The sequence below is a fragment of the Mauremys reevesii genome, linkage group 10, assembly GCF_016161935.1.
Source record: "Mauremys reevesii isolate NIE-2019 linkage group 10, ASM1616193v1, whole genome shotgun sequence".
Lineage (NCBI taxonomy): Eukaryota > Metazoa > Chordata > Testudines > Geoemydidae > Mauremys > Mauremys reevesii.
In genome coordinates, this window is record NC_052632.1 from 42,454,634 (window position 1) to 42,480,144 (window position 25,511).

Genomic DNA, 25,511 nt, shown 5'->3' on the forward strand with positions numbered 1-25,511 from the left:
TGTCTTGTGAGTTAGGGAACTATTATTATTCCCATTTTAAAACTGAGGCAGAGTGAGGACAATGACTTTAAACAGAGCTTTTATCCCATCCAATGAATCTGCAGCAATGTCAGGAATAAAGGCCATAAGTCCCGACTTCCAGTCTTCTGCTCTAACCATGCAGTGCATGCACAGCACCATTCCTTACACCCCTCTTCCTTCCTGCCTAGCTGCAAACAATCTTAGTTTGAAATAGAGTCTAATTTAGTTCTAAACAGGTCAAAGACAGGAGGCTCTCCCATACACAGCATGATAATTAACACCTACTTAAACCATAAATCTAGCCCTGCAGAGCAGCAGTGAATCCAAGTAAATGCACTGGTAGTATAAAGTGAGCAGGTCTGTGAACATTTCAATGCCCAGCATTTGGCTGGTGCATAATGGATCCTGTGGAATTTCAGTTGGTTACGTGGATCTGGATCAAAGAGTTCCTTAAGCCCAAGCCCTACAGGTAATGACAATGGATGGAATACTGCATGACATGGTCTCATGGAATACTGCATGTCAAGGAATACTCTTCTAGGTAACGCTCCTGGGTAATGCTTGCAGAGAACAGAAGGTGGTCCATGCATTGGCACGCTTATAGCTACTGTGAGTGTGAAAGACTGTGGAGTCAGGGATGGAGACAGCTGAGGAAGGTGCTCATTTTGAGGCTTCAGAAATGCCCTCCTCTCCCATGAGTTGACTCTGGAGCACAATTCAGGGCATGGTTTTAGATCCTGAATCACTCCCCTCTATATTTGTAAGCCTTACACTGATTCCTTCAAACTGCTCGCAAGGTGGCAGGTTCAGGCACTGGGGAAAGCACAGCCTGGTGCTTGGTGGGAAACATGAGTTGTGACAGAAACTAAGAGAAGAGAAGTGCCAGATGTGTGAAGAAATTAAAAACAAAGAGCAACAGGCCTGCTCCTTTAAGATCCCACAGGAGATATAGTCTGGCCCCTTTAAGATCCCATCTGTCCTATCTGGGGGTTTCTCCTCTGCAGGGTGAATTCCATTGAATAACAGGGAGTTCCTGTGGAAAAAGACACTCCCTCCCTGCAGGACAGGGGGAGTTTTAAAGGGCCATGACTGCACAGCCTCTCAGACTTGAAGGCAAGGCCTTTCTAATGGTAGTGAGGAGGGGAGCAAAGCTTCAGCCATCCTGGAGAACATAAAAGAAAAGAAGTAAAGGGGCGGGTGAGACAAGAGTGATTGAGAGCCCACTGGTATATATGTATTTATGGATGGCAGGGGATAACTGCTTCTACCATTCTGAAAAATTATTGTGCTCAATGCAGGAATCACTGAGTTATGCAGTCCCTTCTGGCCTTCCAATCCACAGGTGAAATCTGAAGTCAATGGCGAAACCTACTAATTCCAGTGCAGTCAAATTTTCATGCTATGACTATAAATCTCCATGACATGTAAAATCTGACCTCTCCCAGAGGCTGCTGGTCTCTCAGAAGTTTGCCCTCTCTCTCGTTTTATTTTTTTGTATATGGCTAAGTTGCTGGTTTTTTTGTTCTGGGCCTGGAAGTGGGGAAAGATGAAGGTTGCTCTCATGAGGGAGAGCTGGACTTGATAATGTCTTGAGGTACCTTCCAGCCCTACATTTCTATGATTATATGATACCTCAGGGATGAATTCAGCCCTTGTTTAAACTCAATGGGCCAAACTTTGCTCTGATGGATGCCCCATACAATTGAATTGACTCCACTGGGATTATAAATCAGTGCAGAGTCTGGTCCACTATAGTTAATAACAGCCTCCCGTACTGCCTCTCTTGGCTTGAATTTTACCTTTGGACACATGCAGTGATCAGTGAGATCAGCTGGCGGGGAAGATTTATACCATGATGCAAATATCTGACCTTGAGCAACTCTGCCCTACCGATAGGAAATCTCAGAGGTGGTGAAGGGTGTGTGGGAAAGAAAATCTTTTTGTTTTCACCATGAAACATGTAAGCACCTGGAGGGGACGTGTGCTCCACATACATATTTGGCACAGCCTGATATGGTCTTATGCTGAAGCATCAGGTATCGTATGTTAATATATCTGCAACCCACGAACCACATTCTGATCAGCTATGCCCAGGTAATGCAGTGACCTCAGCAAGGGATGCACTGGTGTAACTCAGAGTTGGATTTGAATGTACAGCGTTATGGCCCCAATTCACCTCTCACACACAGTGTAAAGAAGAGGCAGAGGAGATCATACATATCGCAGGAGCTAGTGAAGGTTGCAACATGTTTCTCATAATTGTCTCAGCAGTAGAGCTGGTCAACATTTCTCAACCAAAATCGTTTTTTGTCACAAAGGGAGTTTAATCAAAATTGAAATGTGTAGTGAAAACAGGCCAATGGAATGGATTTTTCAATTTCTCAAGAACTCAAAACAAAATGAAAATTTCCCTTTGAAACAAACATCTTTGCTTTGTTTAAAATTTTTCCTTCGGTAAAACCCAAATCTTCCATTAACAATTTCAAATGGAATGATTTCTTCCATGTTCTTGGTGGAGGCAAAACTGGATCTTTCGACCAGCTCTACTTACCAGCCAAGATCTTCATTTCTATGTTTTTGTCTGGGGTAGGACAGGGGTGCAAGAAGAAGTTGCCATGACAGAAATGCCAGGATTTCACTTTCCAGAGCCTTGGAAAAACTTCCCAGCTATCCGGTCCCTTGGGCTCCTACAGCCTATGCAGTCGCTGGGCCACTGGAACACACGACACGGTAAACAAAGCTCTTTCTAGTTTCCCTCTATTTGTGTTTCTTTTTGAAACGCTCGCAGCTGTTACGTGATACTTCTACCTTTTTTCTTTGTTTTTTTGTTAAATTAATTTATTTATATATATATTTAAAAAAGCAGTAGTCCTTTGGTCCCTAAACTCTAAGGAATGATATGACTTTGAAAGAAGTAAATCCTATGTCCCTGTGCCAGTGACAAGCAAGGAGAGGAGCGCATCCCCCCATCCTGCTCCATAGTGTGTGTGTGTGTGTGTGTGTGTGTGTGTATATATATATATATATATATATATATATATATATATATAAACAAACATATTTATATATCTCTTCTATAAGTCCAACATGCGCTTAGCCTTTGATTTCTTTTTTTCCAGCCAGATATGGAAAAAATCAATTTCTCTTTCCCTTTTAAAACAAAATGTTATCCAGGTGAAACATACACGCCTGGTCCAATCCCACTGGCTTTGGTTTATATCCATTTGGATCCTCTTTCCTAGTTCCTCCTTTGAAACTTGTAGCAGCAAATGAGTGCTTTAAAAAGGTAGGGTTCATCCTCACGAATGAGCTGTCCTAGCTCTCAATCCTAGATTGGTTTGTTTTTCCTTCCAAGAATCCCACCTCTCTCCTTGCGAGGAATTCAAAGTCTTCTTCAGCAGCCACCGTTTCATAGTCTGATTCAGCAAATATCTGCGCCTGTTTGTCTTTTCTTCAACATCACTGTGTCTTTTTCTTTCTTGTTAAGAAACAAACAAAACTGATTCGAAAATTAAAAAATAAAAAGAAGATACAACCACAATGGCTCTCTTTTTCGCCAGCATTTCTTCTCCTCCTTTGCTTCTGCCTCCTCCATGATATGTTGCAAAGAAAGAGAGTTACAAGTTTGGATACTGCACTTGGGAAAAAGGAGAATACTCTTCATACGCTGCAGGGCATCCAACCTGCAAGACAACAAAGGGCACATTAAAAGGCTCTGGGATTTGCAAGGCCCATTAGAATGTACAATGCATGAGAGCCCCCTGAGAATGACTTTAATGTTGGGTGGGTTTTAGTGCTTAGGAAACAGAGGAAGGGACATAGTCACTGAAAAGTCACGTGTCGTGGAGGGGAGAGCCTATGCAAGTTTCTTTCTTTTACGCACCTCTTCCAAGTCACCTCAACCCTGTCCTGCAGCTCCACCACCATCCCAGCTCTGACAACACACCTCTATCCTCAACTGATGCACACTCTTATTCCCCTCACACAGCTCTACCAATGACCCTCAAATCTGACCTGCAGCACCCCTGCTATTTCAGTCCTGGACTATCCACACATATCTGCCAGTGCGCCTCAATCCTGACCTGTAGTTGACCCTGCTATTCCAGTCCTGGTAATTTTCAGCCCAGACTACCTTTATGTTAAATAATACAGTAGTTTTGCAATTTGGAGAAATGTCCATTAGGAACTACATTTAGATCCACTAAACACATTTCCACTTGGAACTGAGGCTAGATTTAAGGCTAAGTCCTCAAATGTAAAAAAGCAAGGGCACCTCTAAATTTCACAGGGTTCCACTAGTTGGTTAAGTGTATGGAGGAGCACTAGTGAGGTACATGTGCCCTTCAGCTGGGTCATCACCCCCCAAAAAATAACCAGTCCATTGTTTAAAGAGATGGCACTTCTTATTTAAAGTCTCTGCAAAATGTTCAGCAGTGAAAGAATGTTAGAGGCCAAACTCTCTGGTGATAGAACTCCTCTGAGGTCAAAGCAATTACATCAGCTGATCATTTTGTCCTAGGTTCCTTTGAAATCTTATTTGGCTCTTTTTTGTCACTGCGAATATGGGCTTCCTAGCTCTGAGGAATCACAAAGACTGGCCGCTCTGTCTCCTCTTATGAAAGTGAAAGGGTCTGCATGGAGATCTGATGTCCTAACAGGACAGAACTGCACTGGCTGAACCAGAGGTGAGTTATTAGTTCTCCTGTGTTAGGGAATGGGACCTGAGCACCTAACTACTGTATATTCTTTTGTAAATCCCACTTCAATCTTCCCTCATAACTCAGTCTCTCCTGCTCCCGCCTCACTTGCTGCTATACTACTCTGAATTCCCTCTTGGATGGGATCCGAAGGAATATTCAGCAAAGAAATACAAGACTTCAGTTCCAACTCACAATCCGCAAACCATACTGCTGAAGGATCAATGTTCGGGATATTCCCAAGTGCTTTTTCACATGCACTACAAAGTTTTTGAGACTATATTTTGCAAATAACAAAAGGGAAAAGAATACAAAATAAAACCTTTCATTTCTTGTTTCAACTGAAATTAAGTGAAATCCCCTTTTTCAGAAATAATATTGGAACCAAGAGTGATTCCTTAACAATTACATTTCCCCAGTCATTATGGCCATATAGTGAATGCAGGTGAAACACAAACACAGATTATTACATTACAACAAAGAGAAAAGAAGAGAGGGCAGAGGAGAAGGTGGAGTTCGGGGGGGAGTCAAAGTTCACAACTAATCAAGACTGACCAATCAGCACTCCAAAAACTATCCACCAGGGGCTTCACTACGGCACTTCACAATCGCCAAAAGAAAAGCACCAATACAGAAAAAATAAAGATATAGAAATAGAGATATAGAAAACTCAACGTCAAATCATGCAACGAGATTACAACCGGCCACATGGCGTCATCGCAGAGGACGATGACAACATGAGTTAGTCACTTACAGTTTCGGTTTATTTGGGAGAGATAGTTTTGGTTTGGGTCTCCCACAACAGCTAGAGGGTTGCTAGGCAACTGGGGGGCCATCTTGGAGCAATGATTGGCCTGGTCTGGTTAGGTACAGTAGTGGTTGGGTTGGAGGAAACAAAACATAAAGAAAAGATGAATTGGTTTGATGGAGTTTTTCAATTTCATTTTTGGTTGATCAAGAACAGAAGATGAGCCTTAGAGGACACGTGTAATAATGCTTTGATCTCCTCTAGCACCTTCCCCTTGGTGAATGTCACAATGCTTTACACCAGGCCTGCACAACTCGTAAAGCGGCAAGGGCCACATTCCTCCAAAGAAAACAGCTGAGGGCTGAAACCTCCCGGCCCCGCAGAAACACCCTGCCCCAGGGTTGCCCAGCCCTGCGGAAACAAACTCTCCTTCCCCAGTGCCACCCCCACCAAAACAGCTGTGGGCCAAAGAGGAAGGTTGGGGGTGGGGAGGTGATACTTGATTTTAAATCAACCAGGGGCTCCCAGCTGAAGAGGTGGCTCCGGCGGCTGGGGGAACCCGGCAGGGCCAGCTCTAGGTTTTTTGCTGCCCCAAACAAAAAAAAAAATTGGCTGCCCCCCGTCCCAGCCCTGGGCTCCCCCCTGTACCCCCCTGCTGCCCCAGTCCTGGGCTCTCCCCACACCCCCTGCCGCCCCAGTGCTGGGCTTCCCCATTTCCTCCCCCCCCGGGCCCTCCCCCCACCCCGCGGCGGCCCCAGCCCTGGGCTCCCCCCCCAGTGCCCCCCCCACACCTCCTGCCGCCCCAAACCTGGGTCACTGGTAACTCACTCCCAGGGTGGGTCATTCAGCAGGAATTTTGGATGTGCACAAAACACAGACAGGATTGGTTCCCATATGGTTACAGAGCTGCAGTAAAGTGGAACAATTTTCAGCTTGTGTGATTGGAGGATATCTGGATGCACATTATAAGACTGTCCTCCACAAATGAGGAAAAGTTGAGGTGCCTTTATTATTCTTTATCACTCTTTCTTTCTATGGGGAATTTGCCAATGCAATATCACTGTCTTCCTTTTAAACAAACAAAAAGGCAATGGCTGTTGAAAATAGCAATTCCAGTCCTAATAAGCATTTCTTGCTCAATTTTATCGTACTTTTTCTACAGCAAGTTACAGTGGATCAGTATATTTGATTTGGGAGAAAGAAGTAACAGCTGCCCAAAGTGAGCTTGAGCACTCCTGAGTTTTGAGGTGTTCGAATCTAGAAGACAGGTGCTGGGGGTGGGGGGGGAATGGGCTCCGCGGGGGAGCATGGCACAATGTGTCTGGAGCTGCATGGAGCCAGACACGCTGGTCTGAGTGGCACGGTAAGGGGGCTGGGGGTTGGAGAAGGGATAGGGGGTTCCGGGGGGCAGTCAAGGGATAGGGAGCAGGGAGGGTTGGATGGGGCGGAGGTTCAGTGGGACAGTCAGGGGACAGGCAGCAGTTGGATAGGCATGGGAGTCTCAGGGGTTCATCAGGGGACAGGTGGGGGTGAGGTCCTGAGGGGAAGTTGGGGGGATCTCAGGAAGGGGCAGTTGGGGACAAGGAGAATGGAGGCTTAGATAGGGGCTGGGGTCCGAAGGGGCAGTTAGGGCAGGGGTCTCGGGAGGGGGCAATCGGGGGACAAGGAGCAGAGGCATTTAGATAGGGGATGGGGTCCTGGGAGAGGGATAAGGACCAGCTGTGTTAGATAGGGGGTGAGGGTCCTGGGGGGCAGTTAGGGCAGGGGTCCGTGGAGGGGGCAATCAGCGGCCGTGGGCCGGGATTCAAAGGGCTCTGGGCTGCCCTCCGCTGCGGGCAGCGCAGAGCCCTTTGATTGCCTGCCGTAGCTGGGATTTAAAGGGCTCTGGGTTCCCCACGGCTGCAGGCAGCCCAGAGCCCTCTGACTCCCAGCCACGGCTGGGATTTAAAGGGCTCTGGGCTCCCCGTGGCTGCGGGCAGCCCAGAGCCCTCTGACTCCCGGCCGCGGCTGGGATTTAAAGGGCTCTGGGCTCCCCGCGGCTGCGGGCAACCCAGAGCCCTTTGACTGCCCGCCGCCGCTGCGGGCAGCGCAGAACCCTTTGATTCCCTGCCGTGGCTGGGATTCAAAGGGCTTTGGGCTGCCCGCAGAGCGCTGTGTGTGGAGGATTCAGAATCCCCCTGCGGGCCGCACAGTGAGGCTCCGCGGGCCGCATGTATATTGTGCAGGCCTGCTTTACACATTAATGTCACATCACTCGCAAGAGACCCAGGGTCAGGTGAGTATGAATGTCCCCATTCTCAGAGCTAACGGATGCTCAGTTGTGATTGGTCAGATAAGCTACCTGGTATAATTTCTCTTCCCTGACTGGATGTGAGCCAGCAAACACATCCAACTGGAAAATCTGGGTGTGCAAATTTCAAATTGGCAGCTGCAAATACTCACATCTGTGACTTTGAAATTCACCATGATGAACAACTTTCTTTCCTTTTTTTTGCATTAATTGCTTTGCTCTGCCCATTTAGGGGGAAACTGAGGCATAAAGGTGGCAAGTGAATTGCCCAAGATCACACAGTGAATCAGAGCTGGGACTAGAACCTGGGGATCCTAGCTCCAAACCCATTTCCTCTAGCCATTAGAGACACTGCTTCTCAGCTTAAATAGCTGCATGTTAAAGGAAAAATGGAACTTATTCCCCTATTTCTATGAATGAAAGGAAGACTAGGTTATATGAGTCATGTACACTAAGTGGGAGGCAAAGGAAGACCGAGATTGTACATTCTGGCACTTTTCTTCCAGGAAACTTGACAAAGTGCTTATGGAGAAACTGCCCCATCTTCAGAGAGACTTCCTCCTCACTGCTGTACTAGACTGAACAGTACCATCAGCAATGGCTGTCTTTGAACAGTCCACTCACTCCTATGGAAAATCAGTTCTACGCAGACTCACCACTGCTTTCCTCTTAACCGAGAAGTGAAGACCATGGTGTTCAGGCCTGGCATGCCAGGCTCCTAGATGCAAGCGGCCAGGCGCAAGGTGGAACACTGAATGCTGTGATGTATTTCTTCAGGCCACAGCTTTCTACTTTATACACCCAGGCACAGGTGCTGGAACTATGGGTGCTGGGGTGCTGCTGTAATCCCTGGCTTGAAGTGGTTTCCATCACATACAGGGTTTACAGTTTGGTTCCATGGCTTTCAGCACCCCCACTATACAAATTGTTCCAGTCCCCCTTCACCCAGGGTAGTTGCAATCTGTTCTGTTTAACTAGACCCCAGTTAAGGCTCTAGGTATATCTCTTTCAGGCAGAGGGCAGGCCCCCCTGTTTCACATGCAGCACATGAGCCGTTTCACAAAGCATATGGGCTGTAGAGAGAAAAGGGTTATCTCTGGCTGGGCGACTAGGACAACATCTGTGAGGAGATCGAGTTGTCTAAGTCTTGCCATGACTTTTCAACATACAGACCTGCAACGAGTAGGCACATGTGCCAAAGTTCCAGGCCAGGCTTTTCAGGGGCTTAGGTGAAAGCAGATGAAGGCTTTGCCCTGCTGTTAGAATGGGTGACAACGATGGGATGGAAACACAGAATGGATGGATGACCCAGGTCAGATATAATAAAGTAAGATTACTCACCTGTGAGTGGCATTCTGAGTGTGCATTGCCTCTGCAGAGACACACCTTTGGGGGAGCATATGCCTTAGGGCCATGAGCCCAGATAGCAGAGATGGATGGTCCCACACATACACCTACCTGCAGAGCTCAAGGCTCGGTATGAAGTAATGCAAGGACTGCTGATCTGACCACTCTCAGTTCTTCCCACCAGTTCAGAATGCTGTGTACGGGAAGGAGGTTGGTTGAGTGTGAATCTGCAGGGGCAACACTGTAGTTACAGATGAGTATATTTTCTTTCACACCCAGAATTGCCTCTGCAGATCCCCGTGCTTGGGAGACTGACTAGCAGTAACAACCCCTTGGAGGAGGGTTGAGGAGTCCTTGGTTAAAGAAAGGTTAAAGGACTATCCTGCTAAAATTAGAACCATGCTTGGCCCCTAAGTCAAGACAGTCATGTTGTGTGAAGTTATGAATGGAGCACAATGCAGTGGCTTCCCAGAGTTCAGAGATGGAGACATCCTGCAAACACACTGTGCAAACTGCTTTAAGGGCCTCTAAGCTATTTGGCACTGGGACACCTGCTTGGTCAGGACTGACTCCAGTGCACTCTCTGAATAGAAACTGGTTTCCCCTTACACTTGTCTCCAAATAATACAAATAACCTTGAAGAGTTGCACAAGAGTTTTGTCCTCCCCAGGTGATGACACAGTCTAACATACATAGCCTAGCTCCAGCTGATGAAATACCCTATTTCTGTTGTGTTGTTCAGAAAAGGTGGCCATGTCTCCCGGCCAGAGCAGAAAGTGAGGCCAGCCTGAGTTAGGTGCCTTTTGCTGGCTTTAAGAGCCATTTGTGTACAGGAAGAATAGTTTTCCCTGTTCTCTGATCCCAAAGAGCTTGTGTGACTTCCCTCTCAATACCCACCCTGGACTGTCAGGGTCTCTACCACTCCTGGAGCTGTTCAATCTCCATCTCCTCTGGTGAGGGCAGACTCACATCCCTCTGGGGAGGTGGGAGAGGATGCCTTCAGCCTTTGTTGCACCACATCCATCTTCCGGGTTCTCTAATTCCTCCGCCTCTTCTTCAGACTCCAAGGATCATCCTCCAGGATTGTCAGTAGAGGGAAAGGCAGGCTTAGGTGATGAGGTTAGTATTTCTTCCAGGTACTCTGGAGAAGATGAGCTTTGCAAGAGGCCACTCAGTGGATTGTCTCTCGGCTGGATGGGCAGACAATGCCATTTGTGTCATATTGGTCATGGTGCCTGATGGCTGTAAATGACCTCTTAGTAGAACTTCATGGTGAGGGAGAAGTCCAAAGAGCATGTTTCAGTATAATCTCCCTGTAATACTGGGAGCATGTGGCCAAGGTGCTAGGAAAGGGAGAATGGACCCTCTCTCCCATCTTACACTTGGGTTTGCAGGGAAGTGTATGGATCAGAGAGCCACCAGGAGAACCCTCCATTCTTATCTCCATCCAGGAAGTCCTTGGATCTGAATTTGGGGCACTGAGGCAGGAAAAATCAAAGGAGAGCTTGGCCTTTTTAGACCTGAAAATGCCATGGCAGATCTCCCATTTCCCTGAGAAGGATGAGAGCATGGATCACTGCCTCTCTGAGCTCCCAGACAAAACAGGGGCAGAGAGAGATACAACATCAGTCACTGGATCTCAAGACTTGAATTCAGGCAGCCCCAGCTCCAACCTCTATGGACCTGAAGTGCCCACAGCACTAACAGGTGCTTGGATCTGAGGGCTTTATGGTGCTTGCAAACCAACAGTTCCTGCACTGAGCCATAGGAGAGTGTGTGGGTCTGCACCTATTCTCGGTTAAGGGAGAAGAGAACAGGAGTGAGGACTTCCTATGAGGAGTCACAGCCTTTGGGGTTTTTGTAGCTGCAGAGGGGTGGTCACCTGCTCCTGCCTTAAAAAGGCTTAAAACAGCCTGGGGAGAGGGCTGTGGCAGAGAAGGAAAAGTGGGGCTGATTGGGGAACGCAGCCTCAGCTGGGGGCCACGCCCCAATCAGGCAGAGGCTGGCTTAATGAGGGCCCAGCTGGCCCTTAGAAGAGGGCTGGGGCCAGAAGCCAGAGACTGAGTCTCTCTCTAGCAGTCTCTCTCTAGCAGGGCCTGGCTGCCTAGAAGCTGAGAGGGTACCTAAAGTGGAGCATGGCTGGGGGAAGGCCAGAGGAGCTGGGGAGCTCTGGCCTGGAAACCCCCCAGGCTGCAGGCCTTGATAAAGGCCAGGGTAGTTATTGGGGCTACAGAGGGTTAGCCTGGGGTAGGCGGTGGCAGCAGGTTCCAACCCCCCCTTTGCCTATGATGAGTGGCATTTACACTGCAGTCGGCCCCAGTGAACGGGGGCTAACTGGTGACTGGCAATGGCCGTAGACTGAGGCGAGGTGGGGATAGAGGGGATTGGGGGTTCCTCAGGGAGAGGAGACCCAGATCTGTGGAAGTACTGCCAGAGGGCAGCGCCCTGGCCTGAAAGGGGCACCGGGGTCTGGGAGGGACACAGGGCCAGTGGCAAGCGGGACACCAGCCTGCAGAGGGTGCTCCAGAGCTGCAAAATGCTAATTCCCTGGATGACCAGCAGGAGGTGCCACAGGGGTGAGTCCTGCCCCATTACAGTAGCCCTTAGATCTCAAGAAGCATTGCAACCAGTACCTCCCTCACTGAACTTTCTTTTGATCCTTTGGTCCTGAGGTGGAACCAGACTACGATGAGGCCAGTTCCTTTGAGACCTCTGGTACAGAGGAGATGGGTCCAGTGCTGGCTGTCTGGCCTCTCAATGCATTCTCCATCAATAGGCATTTAAGCTGCCCCTCCTACTCAAGGCAGGTTGGAGGGATAAAGCTAATCCCAATGGCTTCAGGGACTGCCCTTCTGCCATGCCTGGGGCTGTTATGGATATCTGGTCACAAGACACGCACCATTTAAATCTGGCTATTGGATGATAAATGCTAGGCCCTCAGCAGGACAATGAAGGGGATGAGGATGGGTCAGAACCATGCAATACCACAGATGACAACTGACCTGGGGCTCTGCAGTGGAGCCAGCTGAATTGTTGTGAATCTAACGGCTAAGAAAGAGATACGCTTCTGAACACAGCTTCATGCTTCTCCAGCAAACATGTAAATTAACTACCTAACCTGAGCTAAAGATGGAACACCAACTCCTACAGCACAGGTGAGCTGAAGGATGGTTCTGAGATATGCTGCCTATGGCAGTAGGAATGGAACTGAAGGCAGCTGGGGTCACCAACCCTGGCATCGAACAAGCGAATCTCTGAGAAGTTGGGCACGTGGTCCCTTAATGGTCCGGGGCTCGTGATGCAAAGGCACGCGCTGCTGAGGATCTGCAGAGGCAATGCTCAGTGGTTGTCATCATCCGTCAGAATTTACATTGCACATAACTCTGTGTGACACTTTCAGGAGAGTGAAAAAGACACAGTCCTGGCCCAAAGAGTTGACCGTCTCCATCAGACAAACATGAAGAGAAGAGTCAAAAGACATGGGTTGGGAAAGAAGGGGCAGGAGTGAAATCAAGGAAAGGTCAGGCAGAGGCAGCCAATCTTGTAAATTCTGTGTGTTGAAACAGGCACTGAGGGTGGGCACAGGGGAGCAGCTGGCAGCGCAGGGCAAGGCAAAGGAGGGTTAAAAGGAAGGGAGGGAGGTCACTTGGCATACATGGGAGGTCTATTGGGTATAGCGAGAAGATAGGCAAGGCATGAAAGGGAGCAAGATTGGAGGAGAAGGGGGTTAGACTGGGCGTGATGGCACAGGGCAAGGACATTGTGGCCCAGTACAGAGCGCAGCGGTTAGGGTGAACATGATGGGAGATGAGACAGGATAGAGGCAGGAGCAGAGCACAGGGGGCAAGGTTAGGAGCTATGGGAAAGGGGAGAGGAGAAGAATTTCTCCATGGAAAAACCACGTACAATCATCATCCAAAGCCTGAAATGACCCTGAACCAAAGCTCGTTTGAATCACTTTCATCACATTTTTCTCTCTGGGTTCCCACCAGGCCTGGGAGCAGAAATGCTGTCCAGGCCACGAGAAATCCAACCCTAGAGCATTTCCTGCCCAAGTCACAAACACAACTTGGACCAGGGGGCCCAGTGGGTCTCGTTTACTTCCCAGTGCTGGTTTGGGTTTCTGTCGAGCCTCTTATGCAGGGACACATTCTTCCCGCCCCTGAGAGGGCAGGTGGGGACACTGCCCCCCCCCCGAGAGGGCAGGTGGGGACACGGCCCCCCCGAGAGGGCATATGAGGATATGGTCCTCCCCTGAGAGGGCATGAGGGACACACCACCCCCAAGAGGATATGCAGACGCTTCAGGACAGGTGGGAGGGGCCCAGGGCCTCCTCTGCACGAAGTTGCTAATGGGAGTGATGAGAGGGTGATTTCTCCAAGAACCTCTTTAAAAACATCCCCTTTGGTATCCCTGGAAATGATCAACCAGTCACCACAGACTGATGCATCCTCTCTCCCTCCTTACTCTGAATGCCCATGTGCTTAGCCAGTTTCCATAGCTGCACTTAGCCATGGTGGACAAATAAATAAGGCAAAGTGCATGTGAGGCTCCAGGTATCACCCTGCTCTGGACACAACTTCTGGTCAGGTGGGACACTGACACAGCCCACCCACCCTGCACCTCCCAGCCACACCACTTCCCACGTTCAGGGGCTGTCATTCAGTACAACCCCATTTCTGCAGACCAGCCAGTAATTCCAAGTGTCTCTGTTTTGGGTGCCCAACTTGAGACCCTGAGGGCCTGATTTTCAAAACTGCTGAGCCCCACTAGTCCCTCATCATTTTCTGTGTTCCTGCCAGCAAACTCACTGGCAAGATTAACTGCAGAAAGCAAATGCAGCATGGTCACAAACACAGATGAAGCCAATTTGTTTGAACAATCAAACTAATTTTTGGGACTACTTTGTTGCTGTATTTGCCCAGATGGACATGATTAACTGCCAAGTGAGGCCTACAAGCTCTGGCCTGATATATACAAGGAATCAGTTCATCCACTTCTGGGATGTAGTCCCCTCTGTGGTGGCACCTGTTTTTTTAACAGTGATTGGCAACAATACGCCACAGTTTGGACAGATGAGAATATTGTAGACAGATGAAGTGGCAGTAGGAATCCAAGTCAACAACATGCAATTACTTGAGCTAGAATTTTTCCAGGATACGGGGGTTACTGCCCCTACTCTAGAGACTGAATGGGCCTCCTTTTGGCCAGTCAGTGCTGTCTGTTCAGGTCACATCATCCACGGAGCTACTAATTGCCTGGAGCATGAGGAAAGACAAAAAAGCAAATGCCTCTTTCCCCTCCACTGTCTCTCTAGTCATGAATTCCCAATGCGGCCTTTGTTGCTTTCATAGCAGCTCATCTTGATGAGTCACTGCCCCAGCTTCATGTTTGTATATTTCAGTATTACCAGCCCCAAGCATTCAAAACTCATGAGACAGGTCCCATAAAATCATGAGATTGGCATACAAACCAGGAGATTTAAAAAAAATCCGGGGTGCTTTTAATATGCTTTCTGGTCTTCGAGCATTTTAGGCCATGTTTTTAAGCCTGTCTCTGCAACCAGAAAGGCTAGAAACTTGGGGGTTTGTTTAAATGAAAGCTGAGATTTTCATCTCATCACATGACTCTAAGAGTTGGGGCTTTAAGAAAAACAGCAAATATCACCAGACGCTGGTAACACCATGAGGGTTAGCACCACTGTATTCTGACTGACTCAATACACAACCTCTCTTTTTCCCTGGATGGGCTGGTTGCAGGCGTGTGCTTATGAAAATCAGAAACAAAATCATTCTGCTTAGAGTCGGGCTGACAGCAGTCAGGCTTTCCCATGCCCAGCCACCCAGGCTAGTCCGTGGTCCTGATCTGCAGCCCCTCCTGCTTTTCTCCTAGTCAGCTCTTCCAATAGACCTTGCTCCCGAGCTACTTGCTGTGGTTTCAGTTGTGAGCTCCCCACACAGCTCTGCCAATTGCACTTTAATGCTGACAGCAGCCCCTCCTGCTATTCTAGACCTGGACCCATACAATGCACCTCGATCCCGACTTGTTGCTTCCTTTTCTATTCCAGTCTTAGCCTCCACTTCCCTTTATTGTTATGCCTTGATTGCAGTCCCGGGCCCGTCCCTGATCAGCGCCTGCCAACTGCACCAATCTGCGTTGTACTGCAGATAAACACCTCCAAGGGACCATGATTTCAAACCATGTGGTCGCCATGCCCTAATTCAGGTTCATGCAGGGGTGAAAGTAACTTAAAGGACATGCCAGTACTCCAGAGTCCTGCAGAGGGGGAGGGGCCTCAACTGGAAGAGGCATGGTCTCTATCGGAAGAGGTGGGGCCTTTAAATCCCAGGGCTTTTAAATCAGGATTTAAGGGGCTCGGGGATTCAGCTGAAGCTAGGAGCCAGGCCCTTTAAATCACCCCCAGAGGTACCAGCTGCAGAGGGGTTTGGGCAGGGGTGAAAGTAATTTACATTTCTTACCATATGGTCCAATCGCAAGCAACCCACCTCTCCTACGTACTTCATGGATCCCTCCCATTGCATGACATAGATAGAGAAAATAAAGCTACTATTACTACTACTAGTACTGCCTGTAATAAAACTTTAGTATTGGAATAAGCCTGAAAAAGGGAAAACTCACTGTCACATTTTTCTCCGTGTCTTCCCTCCTACTCCAGCCAGGCTGTGGACACTAGGTTCCATGCTTTCTCCCTGCCTGGCACTGAGCAGCAGCTGCAAGGGCTTCCCTCTAGCTTGCAGCAGGGAGCAGGGAGACTGGCTGAGGGAGGGAGAAGCCTGCCTCCTGCATAAGAACAGTTTAAACTCAGCTGTTCCCTGCTGGTTCAGTAACATTTCAAAGAGGATCTGCAAGCAGTTTGGACATCACAACCATGATCCTCTGCTGGGGAGGGAATGGGATAGATTTGAACTTGGAAATGGTTCCTGATTTTGATTGTGTTTTTTGTGTATAGGAGATCCCCTCATCCCGGGGGCCATGGTCACACACACCCTCCCCACCCCAACAACAACTGGGAGTGAAATTAACAAGGATGCCAGAAACCGCTTCTAACCCTGGGGGCTGAACTGCACAGGGAACAACTGAGTTTAAACTGTTCTTATGCAGGCAGCAGCAGGCATCTCAGCCAGTGTCCCTACTGCAAGCTAGAGCCTAGAGGAGAACTCCTGCAGGGGGGAGTGGGGGAGGAATGCAGAGCCTTGTCTGCAGCCTGGCTGGAGGAGGGGGAGGGAGGAGACGAGAAACCAATGTGACAGTGACTTTTCCCCTTCCACCTGCTTTTATTAGCTCTGGATTTAAGCAGTGGTGCCAAATGCTTGTATTTGTTGTGTATATTAGTATTGGAGACAAGATCCCCTCATCCAGGGGGCAGACAAGGACTGCCCCTGCCATGGTCAAATACACCCTCCCCACAGCTACTGTGAGTGAAATTAACAAGGATGCCAGAAACCACTCCTAACCCCGAGGGCTGAACCACTCAGGGAACAGCTGAGTTTAAACTATTCTTATGCAGGGGGAAGGCTTCTCCCTCCCTCACCCAGTCTCCTTTTCTTACTGGTCCTCCGTACCTGCCCGTACCGGCTTACTTTCACCTCTGGGTTCACGTTCTCAAGTCTCCAGAGTGGATGGGGCAGATTATAGTTCCCTGCACCACCAAGCCCTTTGCTTGTAATTAGTTTTCAGTTCAGCAATCTAATTACTCTCCTGTTGCACTTTCACATCTTACACAAGCAAACACAGAAGTTAGGTGTCTTTAGCCATGTTTTCTTAGGGGTTCTCAAACTTGAAATTAGACGAAGGTTTCTAACCATCAGAGGAGTGCAATTCTGGAACAGCCTACCAAGGGAAACAGTGGGGGTGAAGGACCTCCATGACTTTAAGATTAAGCTGGATAAGTTTATGGAGGGGATGGTATGATAGGATAACGGGTTTAGTCAATAGGTCAATAACGTGCCACACTGGTAATTAGTATAAAGGGTCAATGTTGGGATACTGTTAGCCTTTTCCAGCGGGTCTGGCTGGAGAGTCTTGCCCGCATGCTCGGGGTTCAGCTGATCGCCATATTTGGGGTCGGGAAGGAATTTTCCTCCAGGGTAGATTGGCTGTGGCCCTGGAGGTTTTTCGCCTTCCTCCGAAGCATGGGGCAGGGGTCGCTTGCTGGTGGATTATCTGCTACTTGAAGTCTTTAAATAATGATTTGGAGCATTCAACAGCAGAGTCAAGGGAGAGAATTATTTCAGGAGTGGGTGGATTGGCTTATGTGGCCTGCATCTTGCAGGAGGTCAGACTAGATGATCATAATGGTCCCTTCTGATCTTGAATTCTATGATTAACTTCATTGCATTGTGACCCCCTTCTGACAACAAATATTACTACATGACCCCAGGAGGGGGGACTGAAGCCTGAGCCCATTCGGGCCCCGCCCCTCTCTTCAGCCCTGAGCTCCAGTCAGTCTAATGCCAGCCCTGGCGACCCCATTAAAATGAGGTCACGACCCACTTTGGGATCCCAACCCACAGCTTGAGAACCTCTGGCTTAGATGCTACTTGGGAAAGACCTTGTATGGCAAAGTCTGCTGAGGGCTTGTTTCTCTCAGTGTGGCTGATTGTCCCTACATGGACGAGCCAGCCATTCCTGACATTATGACTCATAGGGCATCAAAGGAATTGGTAAAAACTTACTGTACCACTGACAATTATTTTGGACAGCTCTCAGAAAGCTGGAAAGGTACCAGAAGAATGGAGAAAAGAAAATGCAGTACTGATCTTCTAAAGCAGAAAGAAGCATGATCCTACCAACTGATACCCCATAAGATCCATCCCTAGCCTGAGTAAAATAATAGAACAAATCTTGATAGCGAAAAAAAAATCACTAAACTTCTAGTGTGTTACAGGATCATAACAGGCAAAAATCAGCCTGGACCAGGAGCCCCTCGCAGCATTGCTCAGATAGTGACTTGTATCTTATTGGCAGAACAAGTCTGGGAGTTGCAGGAGATGCTACTAAACTTGCAAATGACTACTGAGAAGAGGGGGCATTACTGGTCATGACAGCAGCATGTATCATTGCAGGAGTACTGGGTAATGCTCACAGACCTCGGTCATCAGTGGGTGGGTTTGAACCAGGGACCTCTGGAACTTAGTACACGAGCCTCTATCACATGAGCTAAAAGCCAACTAGCTAAGGCTGTAGAGCAGACTCATTTAACACTCTCTAAGTGGTCTTGGTGCCACCAAATGGGACAGAACACCACACCCAGAAAGTGTGTGGGTTACAGCTGCACACCCTTTCTTAGTGCAAGATGGGAGTAGTGTGTGTATGTGTTTAATTTTGGGGTATTTTTCACCCTTTTTTGTGTTTTCAAAATAAGTATAGCTAAATTTAGAAACAAAATATCATTTCAAAATGGAAAGTTGAAACTTTTAATTTCAAAATAATAAAAATGAACTGTTTTGACATTTTTGGCAGAAAAAAACATTTTTTTCTGCCCAAAACTATTCACGAAATTCAACTAGAATTTGCAAATAGTTTGGGAGTTCTGAAAAATGCACTGACAAATTTACCATTTGCTGAAAATATTTTGCCTAGAGAGAGAGAGAGCTGTGTATGTTGGGAGAGCAAGCGTGTTGGAAGAGCCTTGTAATTATGCCTGTATATCTCATAGCCACATGTGCGCACATGAATCTACAAGCCAACTGTTTGCTAATTTTAGGGTGTCTCTCAGGGGTTCACTCATTCATGTACCAGCCTTTCCTCATGAGGATCATGCCACAACTACCTGCCTTAGAGTACAACCCTGCCATTAGGCGTTCCATCCCCTCTGCTCCATCCTCCTAATTAGATGGTTGGAGCTAGTTTCAAGTGTGAGTTGTATCAAAGAGGGAAAACATGCCAGCAACTCCTTGTACAAGCTCAGCCATATATCCTTCCCCAAAATCCCTTCGGAATAATGATCTTGTGGCAACGAGGCCTGAGGCTCTAAGATGTGCAAGTAAGCGCTGAATCTGTGTACACTATTTTATCTGCTGGTGGAATCCCCTCTCCCCAGAATGCCCATACCAGCCAAAGTGCATCTGTATGTGACCCTTGCACTTTGGCTGGTGGAGCTGGAGGAGATATCCTTTCCCCATCTTATCTCAGCCTATCTTCTAAAGAAGCATAGGCTGTTTCTCGGCTGGCTATTCTCTGGGTGACCTATCAAATGTCACATTTGAATGTACGTCTCTGGGGAATGTATTTTGAAGCAGGGAGCAGATGTAGACTGCTACAGGATGGCTGCTTAGTTGTACCTGACCACTCAGAGCAGCAGGTGGCAACACAATGAGAAAGGGTGGCGCTGATCCAAAATTTGTTTTTAATTTCAAAACTGGTTTTTGACAGAAATTTGGGTTTTTGACAGAATTCATTTTTCTTGAAAAAGCATCTGAGTCCTGTAGAAAACATCAGTTTTTCAACAAAAAAATGAAATGAGTGAAAACTGAAATAGTTTTGGTTTTCAGCCAAAACCAACAATATTTCAATCTGGATATGTTGCTGCAGTGCCTCATGGAAGTTGTAGTTCAGGTACCTGATGACCCTATTCTCCTGTATGACCCTTAGCTGGACATTATTTCCCATGATGCACCATGACCATGCGGCTTCCTAATCAAGAATGGGGACCATAGTGCATCCTGGGAGATGTAGTCTGACCAGGGAGCCTGCCCAACTGAGGAGAATGGGAGTATGATACACCCAAACTACAGCACCCATGAGGCACTACGGCAGCCTTTCAGAATAAAATTATTTCAGTTTTTGGCCAAAATATTTCAGATTTTAATTTTTCACCAGGAATTTGACATTTTCTGTGGAAGCCTCTCCTCTCCAGTTCTAAAAGAGGGTCAAACTGCTGCATCCCCCTCAGTGTTTGGAAGAGGCAGAGTAATATGCCCCGTGTCACTGTCTAAAGACCATCATGTTCCCATGAGGATTAGTGCAGTACAGTGTTAGTCCTGGACAGCCACAAATTCAAGACTAACAAACATCTCTAGTCACTACTATCTACATTCAAAATAGTAATCAGCCAAAGGATAGGAATCACTTTAAAGCCAGGGTTTTGGATACTCATTTAAACCCACCTAGTCCCTTGGCCTCACAGCTAGCTTAGAAATGGTGCACAAATAAGCTTTCTCACTAGATTTCGCCTACTGTTTCCTAGTTTCAGCTCAGTGTTTGCTGCTTCTATGTCCTGGCTAGAGGCAGGGAAGCAAAATGTGCCTGAAAATAAAATGGGAATAGCAAATGAAACTTGAACAGAGCATTTTAAACCTGTGAAAGGGCTTGGAAGCTCTGGTCCAGTTGCATTTGGGATGGAGATTGGATGGAGAAGTGGTAGTGTGATTAATACTGTGGGGAGGAGGGGCGCTCTGGTGTGTTTGAGTTTTAGGGAAGATTCAGTTTGAAAATCTGATTTTATCCAGTATGGTTCAGACATCCTGAGTTCAGGCCTGACTTTCCCCAAACACAATGTCCTCTTTAGAGACCTTTGTCTGGAAGTACTGGCAGATGATGTTTTGGAAGTGGAAAGGCCAGCACACTTTCAAAGCAGAGAGAGACCTGAACCCACACCCTGAATCCAAACACTGCCAATTCTTTCCCTTCTCTGAAATTCAGATCCCAATTCTGCAGCTTGAGCCGTCTCTATTGGAAAGTGCCCTTAGTGTACCTGGGAAGGGTTCGGCGGTCTGGAAGGTGAATGGTCTGAATAAGTGGTGGGAACAGGCATCTGGTGTGAGTCCAGTAGGGTCAAGGACAAACCTAGTGCTTATCCCTCTGAAAACTAGCTGAACCCTGAGCAGTTAGCAAATAAATAGCTTCTAATCCTCTCTGTGGTTGGTACACCATGTGCTTGTGCATCACTGCCCTCGGCTAGATTTGGGGGACTTGCTTCAGGAGAGTAGTTACCCCATGTGTTTTTGGACATCAGTCTTAATGCTGCTATTGCATATAGGTAGGTAGCTGATGACATCACCATATGTGCATATGCTGTGCATATGCAGCCATGCATTACTATAAACAGTGCACAATCAGCAGGGATCCTAGTTTTCTGTGATAAACCCCCCCAAATTCTCTGATAAAAAACATTAAAAGCTGCTTTTTTCCGCAATTAAAAAAGAAAAACTGAACTTTGGTTTCCCTAGCCGTCCAGAGCTGGGTGGCTGGAGAGCGGCAGCTGCGGGCCAGGTGCCCAGCTCTGAAGGCAGCACTGCAGACAGCAGCAGTGAAAAAGTAAGGGTGGCAACACCATACCATGCCACACATGGCCGTCCTTAGGGGCCCTATGCAGTATTATTAAACTGGTGCCCCTATGCCTGACGGCAGCCCGGGCTCGCATGTGTATTTTAGATAAGGGTGGTCATTTGAAGGATTTATTTAAAAAATGATATGTCTGAAGATCCAAGAATTTAAGGCTAAAGATGAATACTCAGACTGTGCATCTAAAAATCTATGCAAGGATTTTTTTAGAGATGTGATTTTATAATCTTCAGCAACACACTAATGAAATATTTTTAAAGCACATTTTAAACTAAGGTCTTGTAGTCTAACATGTTCTAGTAAATATTACAGTAATGCACATCTGGTTTTGGGTATGGCTACACTTGCAGCTGTACAGTGCTGGGAGTTAAACCTATCTTCGTACAGCTGAGTAGGGAAAGCGCTGCAGTCTGTCCACACTGCCAGCTGCCAGCGCACTGTCGTGGCCACATTTGCAGCATCTACAGCGACATTGGGAGCGGTGCATTATGGGCAGCTATCCCAGTGTTCAAGTGGCTGCAACGTGCTTTTCAAAAGAGGGGGGTGGGGTGGAGTGTGACAGGGAGCGTGGGGGAGAGAGATTTTTGGAGCCGACACTCTGTCAGCAGCTGCCTTGCAAGTTTCAACCCCCTTCCCCACCCCTCTCTCACTCACTGAAAGCAAACAACAGCTGTTTGTTTTTTTCCTCACAGACCAGATAAGCAGCCTCCCCCAAACGGACACCCCCTCCCCCCGCTCCCTTGCGCCGTGCTGCTTCTATCCTCAAGCCCTCCCCCTCTCTTCAAGCAAACACTAGCTGTGGGTATTCCAAAGGGAGCCCCCCTGCCTGCCTCTGCTCATTCACAGCAAACACTAGCTGTGTTTGTTTTTTTGATAACCAGCTCCGGAGCCTGGCGTTGACAACAAAATAAAGAGAGGCATCACAACAAAACAAAGAGAGTAATCTTCACTTAAAAGGTTTATGGGAAGCTTCCAGAGGTCAGTTACAGTGTACTAAGATTATTCCCTGTTTACACTGGCACCCCAGCACTGCAGTAGCAGCGCTACACTCTTTATTCCTCTCGTGGAGGTGGAGTACAACAGCGCTGTAGCCACGGAGATACAGCACTGTATGTGCCTTGCCAGTGTGGATGGGGAGTGAGTTACAGCACTATAAAGCCACTAACAGCGCTGTAACTCTCAAGTGTAGCCAAGGCCTTTGTCAGTAAATTCAAAAACTGACAGTATATACCTGGGGGTTGGCAAATGCCTGTTAAATGGCTTCATTACCACTTGAATGGCTCTTTAACAGTTTCAATGTTGTGCTAATAGGTCTGGCAGGCTGGAAGGGTTGTTCACTTTTAAGTACTAGATCCCCTCTGGAGGAAGATACAACAGGCTGCAGCAGCCAGCTGTGGTGGGAGCCTGCAGGAAGGGTCAGAACAGGGATAGGAAGAGGCGGATGGGTGGACACTAAGACCCAGGAGTGCCCCAGATGTTCAGGTGACCTATGCAGCTGTGTATCTGCATATGCCTAAGTACGGCCCTGATGTCAACCTTACTTGTGCACTGCTGCTGGTGGTGGCACTGCCTTCAGAGCTGGGTGCCTTGCCAGCAGCCACCGCTCTCCGCTCTACCTTCAGAGCTGGGCACCCAGAATAAAACCCAAAGATTCTCTGTAAAAATGCAAATTCTGAGTTTTTCCATGGCAAATGGATTTCTCGGATCCCTGCTGATCAGGGACTTTGCAATGGTTTGTGGCTGCATATGATACACACAAGACACCAACTCGAAAGGAAGCAACAAGAATAACAATATCTAGCACTAAGTGATCTCAAAGTACTTTAAAAAGATGGCAAACATCATTATCACTATTTTTCAGATGGGGAAACTGAAGCCCAGGGAGGGACAGTGACTCGCCCCCAGGTCGCCCAGCCAGTCAGAAGCAGATCTGGGAGTGAGTCCTTGTCTGGCGCCCTAACCACTGGACAACACTGATTCAAACTCAGGGCTACCAGGTCTGAAAGAATAAGGCAGAGCTAAAGGAGCAGCTTTGATAGCTAAGTCAAAGGTCCAACACTCTCCAACAAATGGCAGCGGTGCACAGAAGTCAGCATCATCCTGGCATGAATGAAACAACAGGAGATGCCATACTGCCCCCTGGCTTCCTGGCAGCAAGCACAGATGATTTGGTGAAAACACCACCCTACCCCCACACTCTCCTGCTTGTACCACAGCTGGGGCAGTCTGGTCTGCCAGTGCCTTACCTGTTTGCAGGGCCAGGGTGAGCAGGGGTCAGTAGGGTCTGTTGGCATCTTTTGGCCGCTTTAGTTGGACCTTTAGCCTCTTCATGCCGATCTGGAAGCCGTTCATGGCCTGAATGGCTGCCTGAGCACTAGTTGGATTGTCAAAACTGACGAAACCTGGGGGTGAGGGGAGGGGTGAGAGGGGGGACGGAGAAGGAAGGACACAATTCATCACCAAAAGCACCAGAGACCCTCTCCACTCATCACCACAAGTTCACTCCAAGCATCCAACAGTAACTGCTGGCCAAGTGCAATGGGATTACCCAGAAGGCTCTGGTGCAGGGGAGGGAGAGGTGATGCTGGGAATATTGTGACCACAACCCTCTGTATTCAATAACCAGATCTCCCCAAAATCATGAGGTTTAAATTCATACTGTCTGACTCCTGATTTTGGAACTGTTAAGGGTGGAAGCCGCCTTCCAATGGGCAGTGCCAGCCCATCTTTACTAGGGGCACACTCACTTCCACATGGAAAAGTTGTAAGGAAATGGCCTCTATTTTGACTGTAGGCCTCGTGTGGCTTCAGTCCATCTTAAAGTAATGGCAGACAGCAGCCATTTTGAACAAGGGCCAGTCTTGGTGAGAGTTCTGCCAGAAATCAGGAGATTCTGAGAAGCTATGTCTGCCCCTTGCTCCCAATGCAGCCCTCCACTCCTACAGTATCCTATGTCCCCAGGCTAATTATGAAATAAGTCACTCCCCAAAGAGAACAGGCTTGTAGAAGGAGTCAAAGGAAAGCCTTTTAAAGCAAGAGCCACATGCTTTCCCTTACCCTACTGCTGTTACAGAATGGAAAGATGTAGCCATTAAAGAGGAAAACAACTCACTTTTAAAGCCAAGAGGTTTATGCTTCTGTCACAAAGGATGCTTGGGCTGCTTTGGATATAATATAATAAACATGCCATCCTGCCAAACCTTTCCCCGCACCTACCATTGAATGGGAAACCCTGAACCTTGGCGGCATGAGAACTTTTTCCCCCCACCCAATTTGTTTGAGTGTTGCCTCTGTGTCTCCAGCTTTGAGGCTAGAACCTAAAGAACCACCATTCTGCAGGAGATATGGCACAGGTCTACTAATAGCAGAAAATACAGCACAGGAAATGCACCTTCGCCCAAAACTATTAGCCCAAATTTACAACTTCTCCAGAGAGTTGAAAAGTTTAGTGATGGTTCATCTGAACTTTTAAGGGCTTAGATGAACTGCCCGGTGCAACACAGCAGTTGCCTGGGAGAGCATCTGGCTGCAGTGGCGGCGGGCTGCCTCCCACCCAGGCTTGGCTTCTGGGACAAGGGCCGAGAGCAAGCCAGAGTACCCTCCCCCCAGCATGCTTGGAGTCAGCCCCTATCCCCGGAAACTGGAGCGGGCCGCTGCCACCCCTCCCTAGCGAGTCTCTCTCCCAGGCAGCTGCTGCTGCACACAGGGAAGGTGGGCTCCAGCTCACTCTGCCCTTGTCCCTGAAGCCAAGCCAGTGTGGGGGGCAGCCTGCCACCGTTGCAGCCAGATGCTCTCTGAGGCAGCTGCTGTGCTGCATTGGGCCAGACCTAGCTGCCCAGGAGAGCAGCTGAACGTGCCAGGGGGAGGGGGAGCCAGTGCAGCGGGAGGATAGAGTCCCCTCTACCTCCACAAGGTAACATGGGGTGGGGAGACTGCAGGGGACCCGGGCTGGGGGCAGGGCAGGGAGGAGACACCTGGGGAGGTTACGTGTCCTCCCCTTTAGCTGGTGCCCACCCAGTATGGGGAGGCACCAATCATCTCACCCCAAATTATGGGAGGATTTGTAATTCAAATCTGTGTATGAATTTTGTAAATGGGTTCT

The 25,511-nt window shown here is 48.2% G+C and overlaps 1 protein-coding gene across 9 annotated transcripts in view; it reads right to left on the bottom strand.

The window, feature by feature from the left end:
- Positions 1–3,125: 3,125 nt before the first annotated feature.
- CELF6 (CUGBP Elav-like family member 6) overlaps positions 3,126–25,511 on the bottom strand; it is a 223,874-nt gene continuing 201,488 nt past the window's right edge. For all 9 annotated transcript variants that reach the window (XM_039492712.1, XM_039492708.1, XM_039492709.1 and 6 more), the window contains 2 exons: positions 23,656–23,811; positions 3,126–3,704 (listed from right to left, as the gene is read on the bottom strand). In XM_039492712.1, coding sequence (XP_039348646.1) covers positions 23,684–23,811 — 128 coding nt within the window. In that variant the 3' untranslated portion in view covers positions 3,126–3,704; positions 23,656–23,683. The remainder of the gene's footprint in view (positions 3,705–23,655; positions 23,812–25,511) is intronic.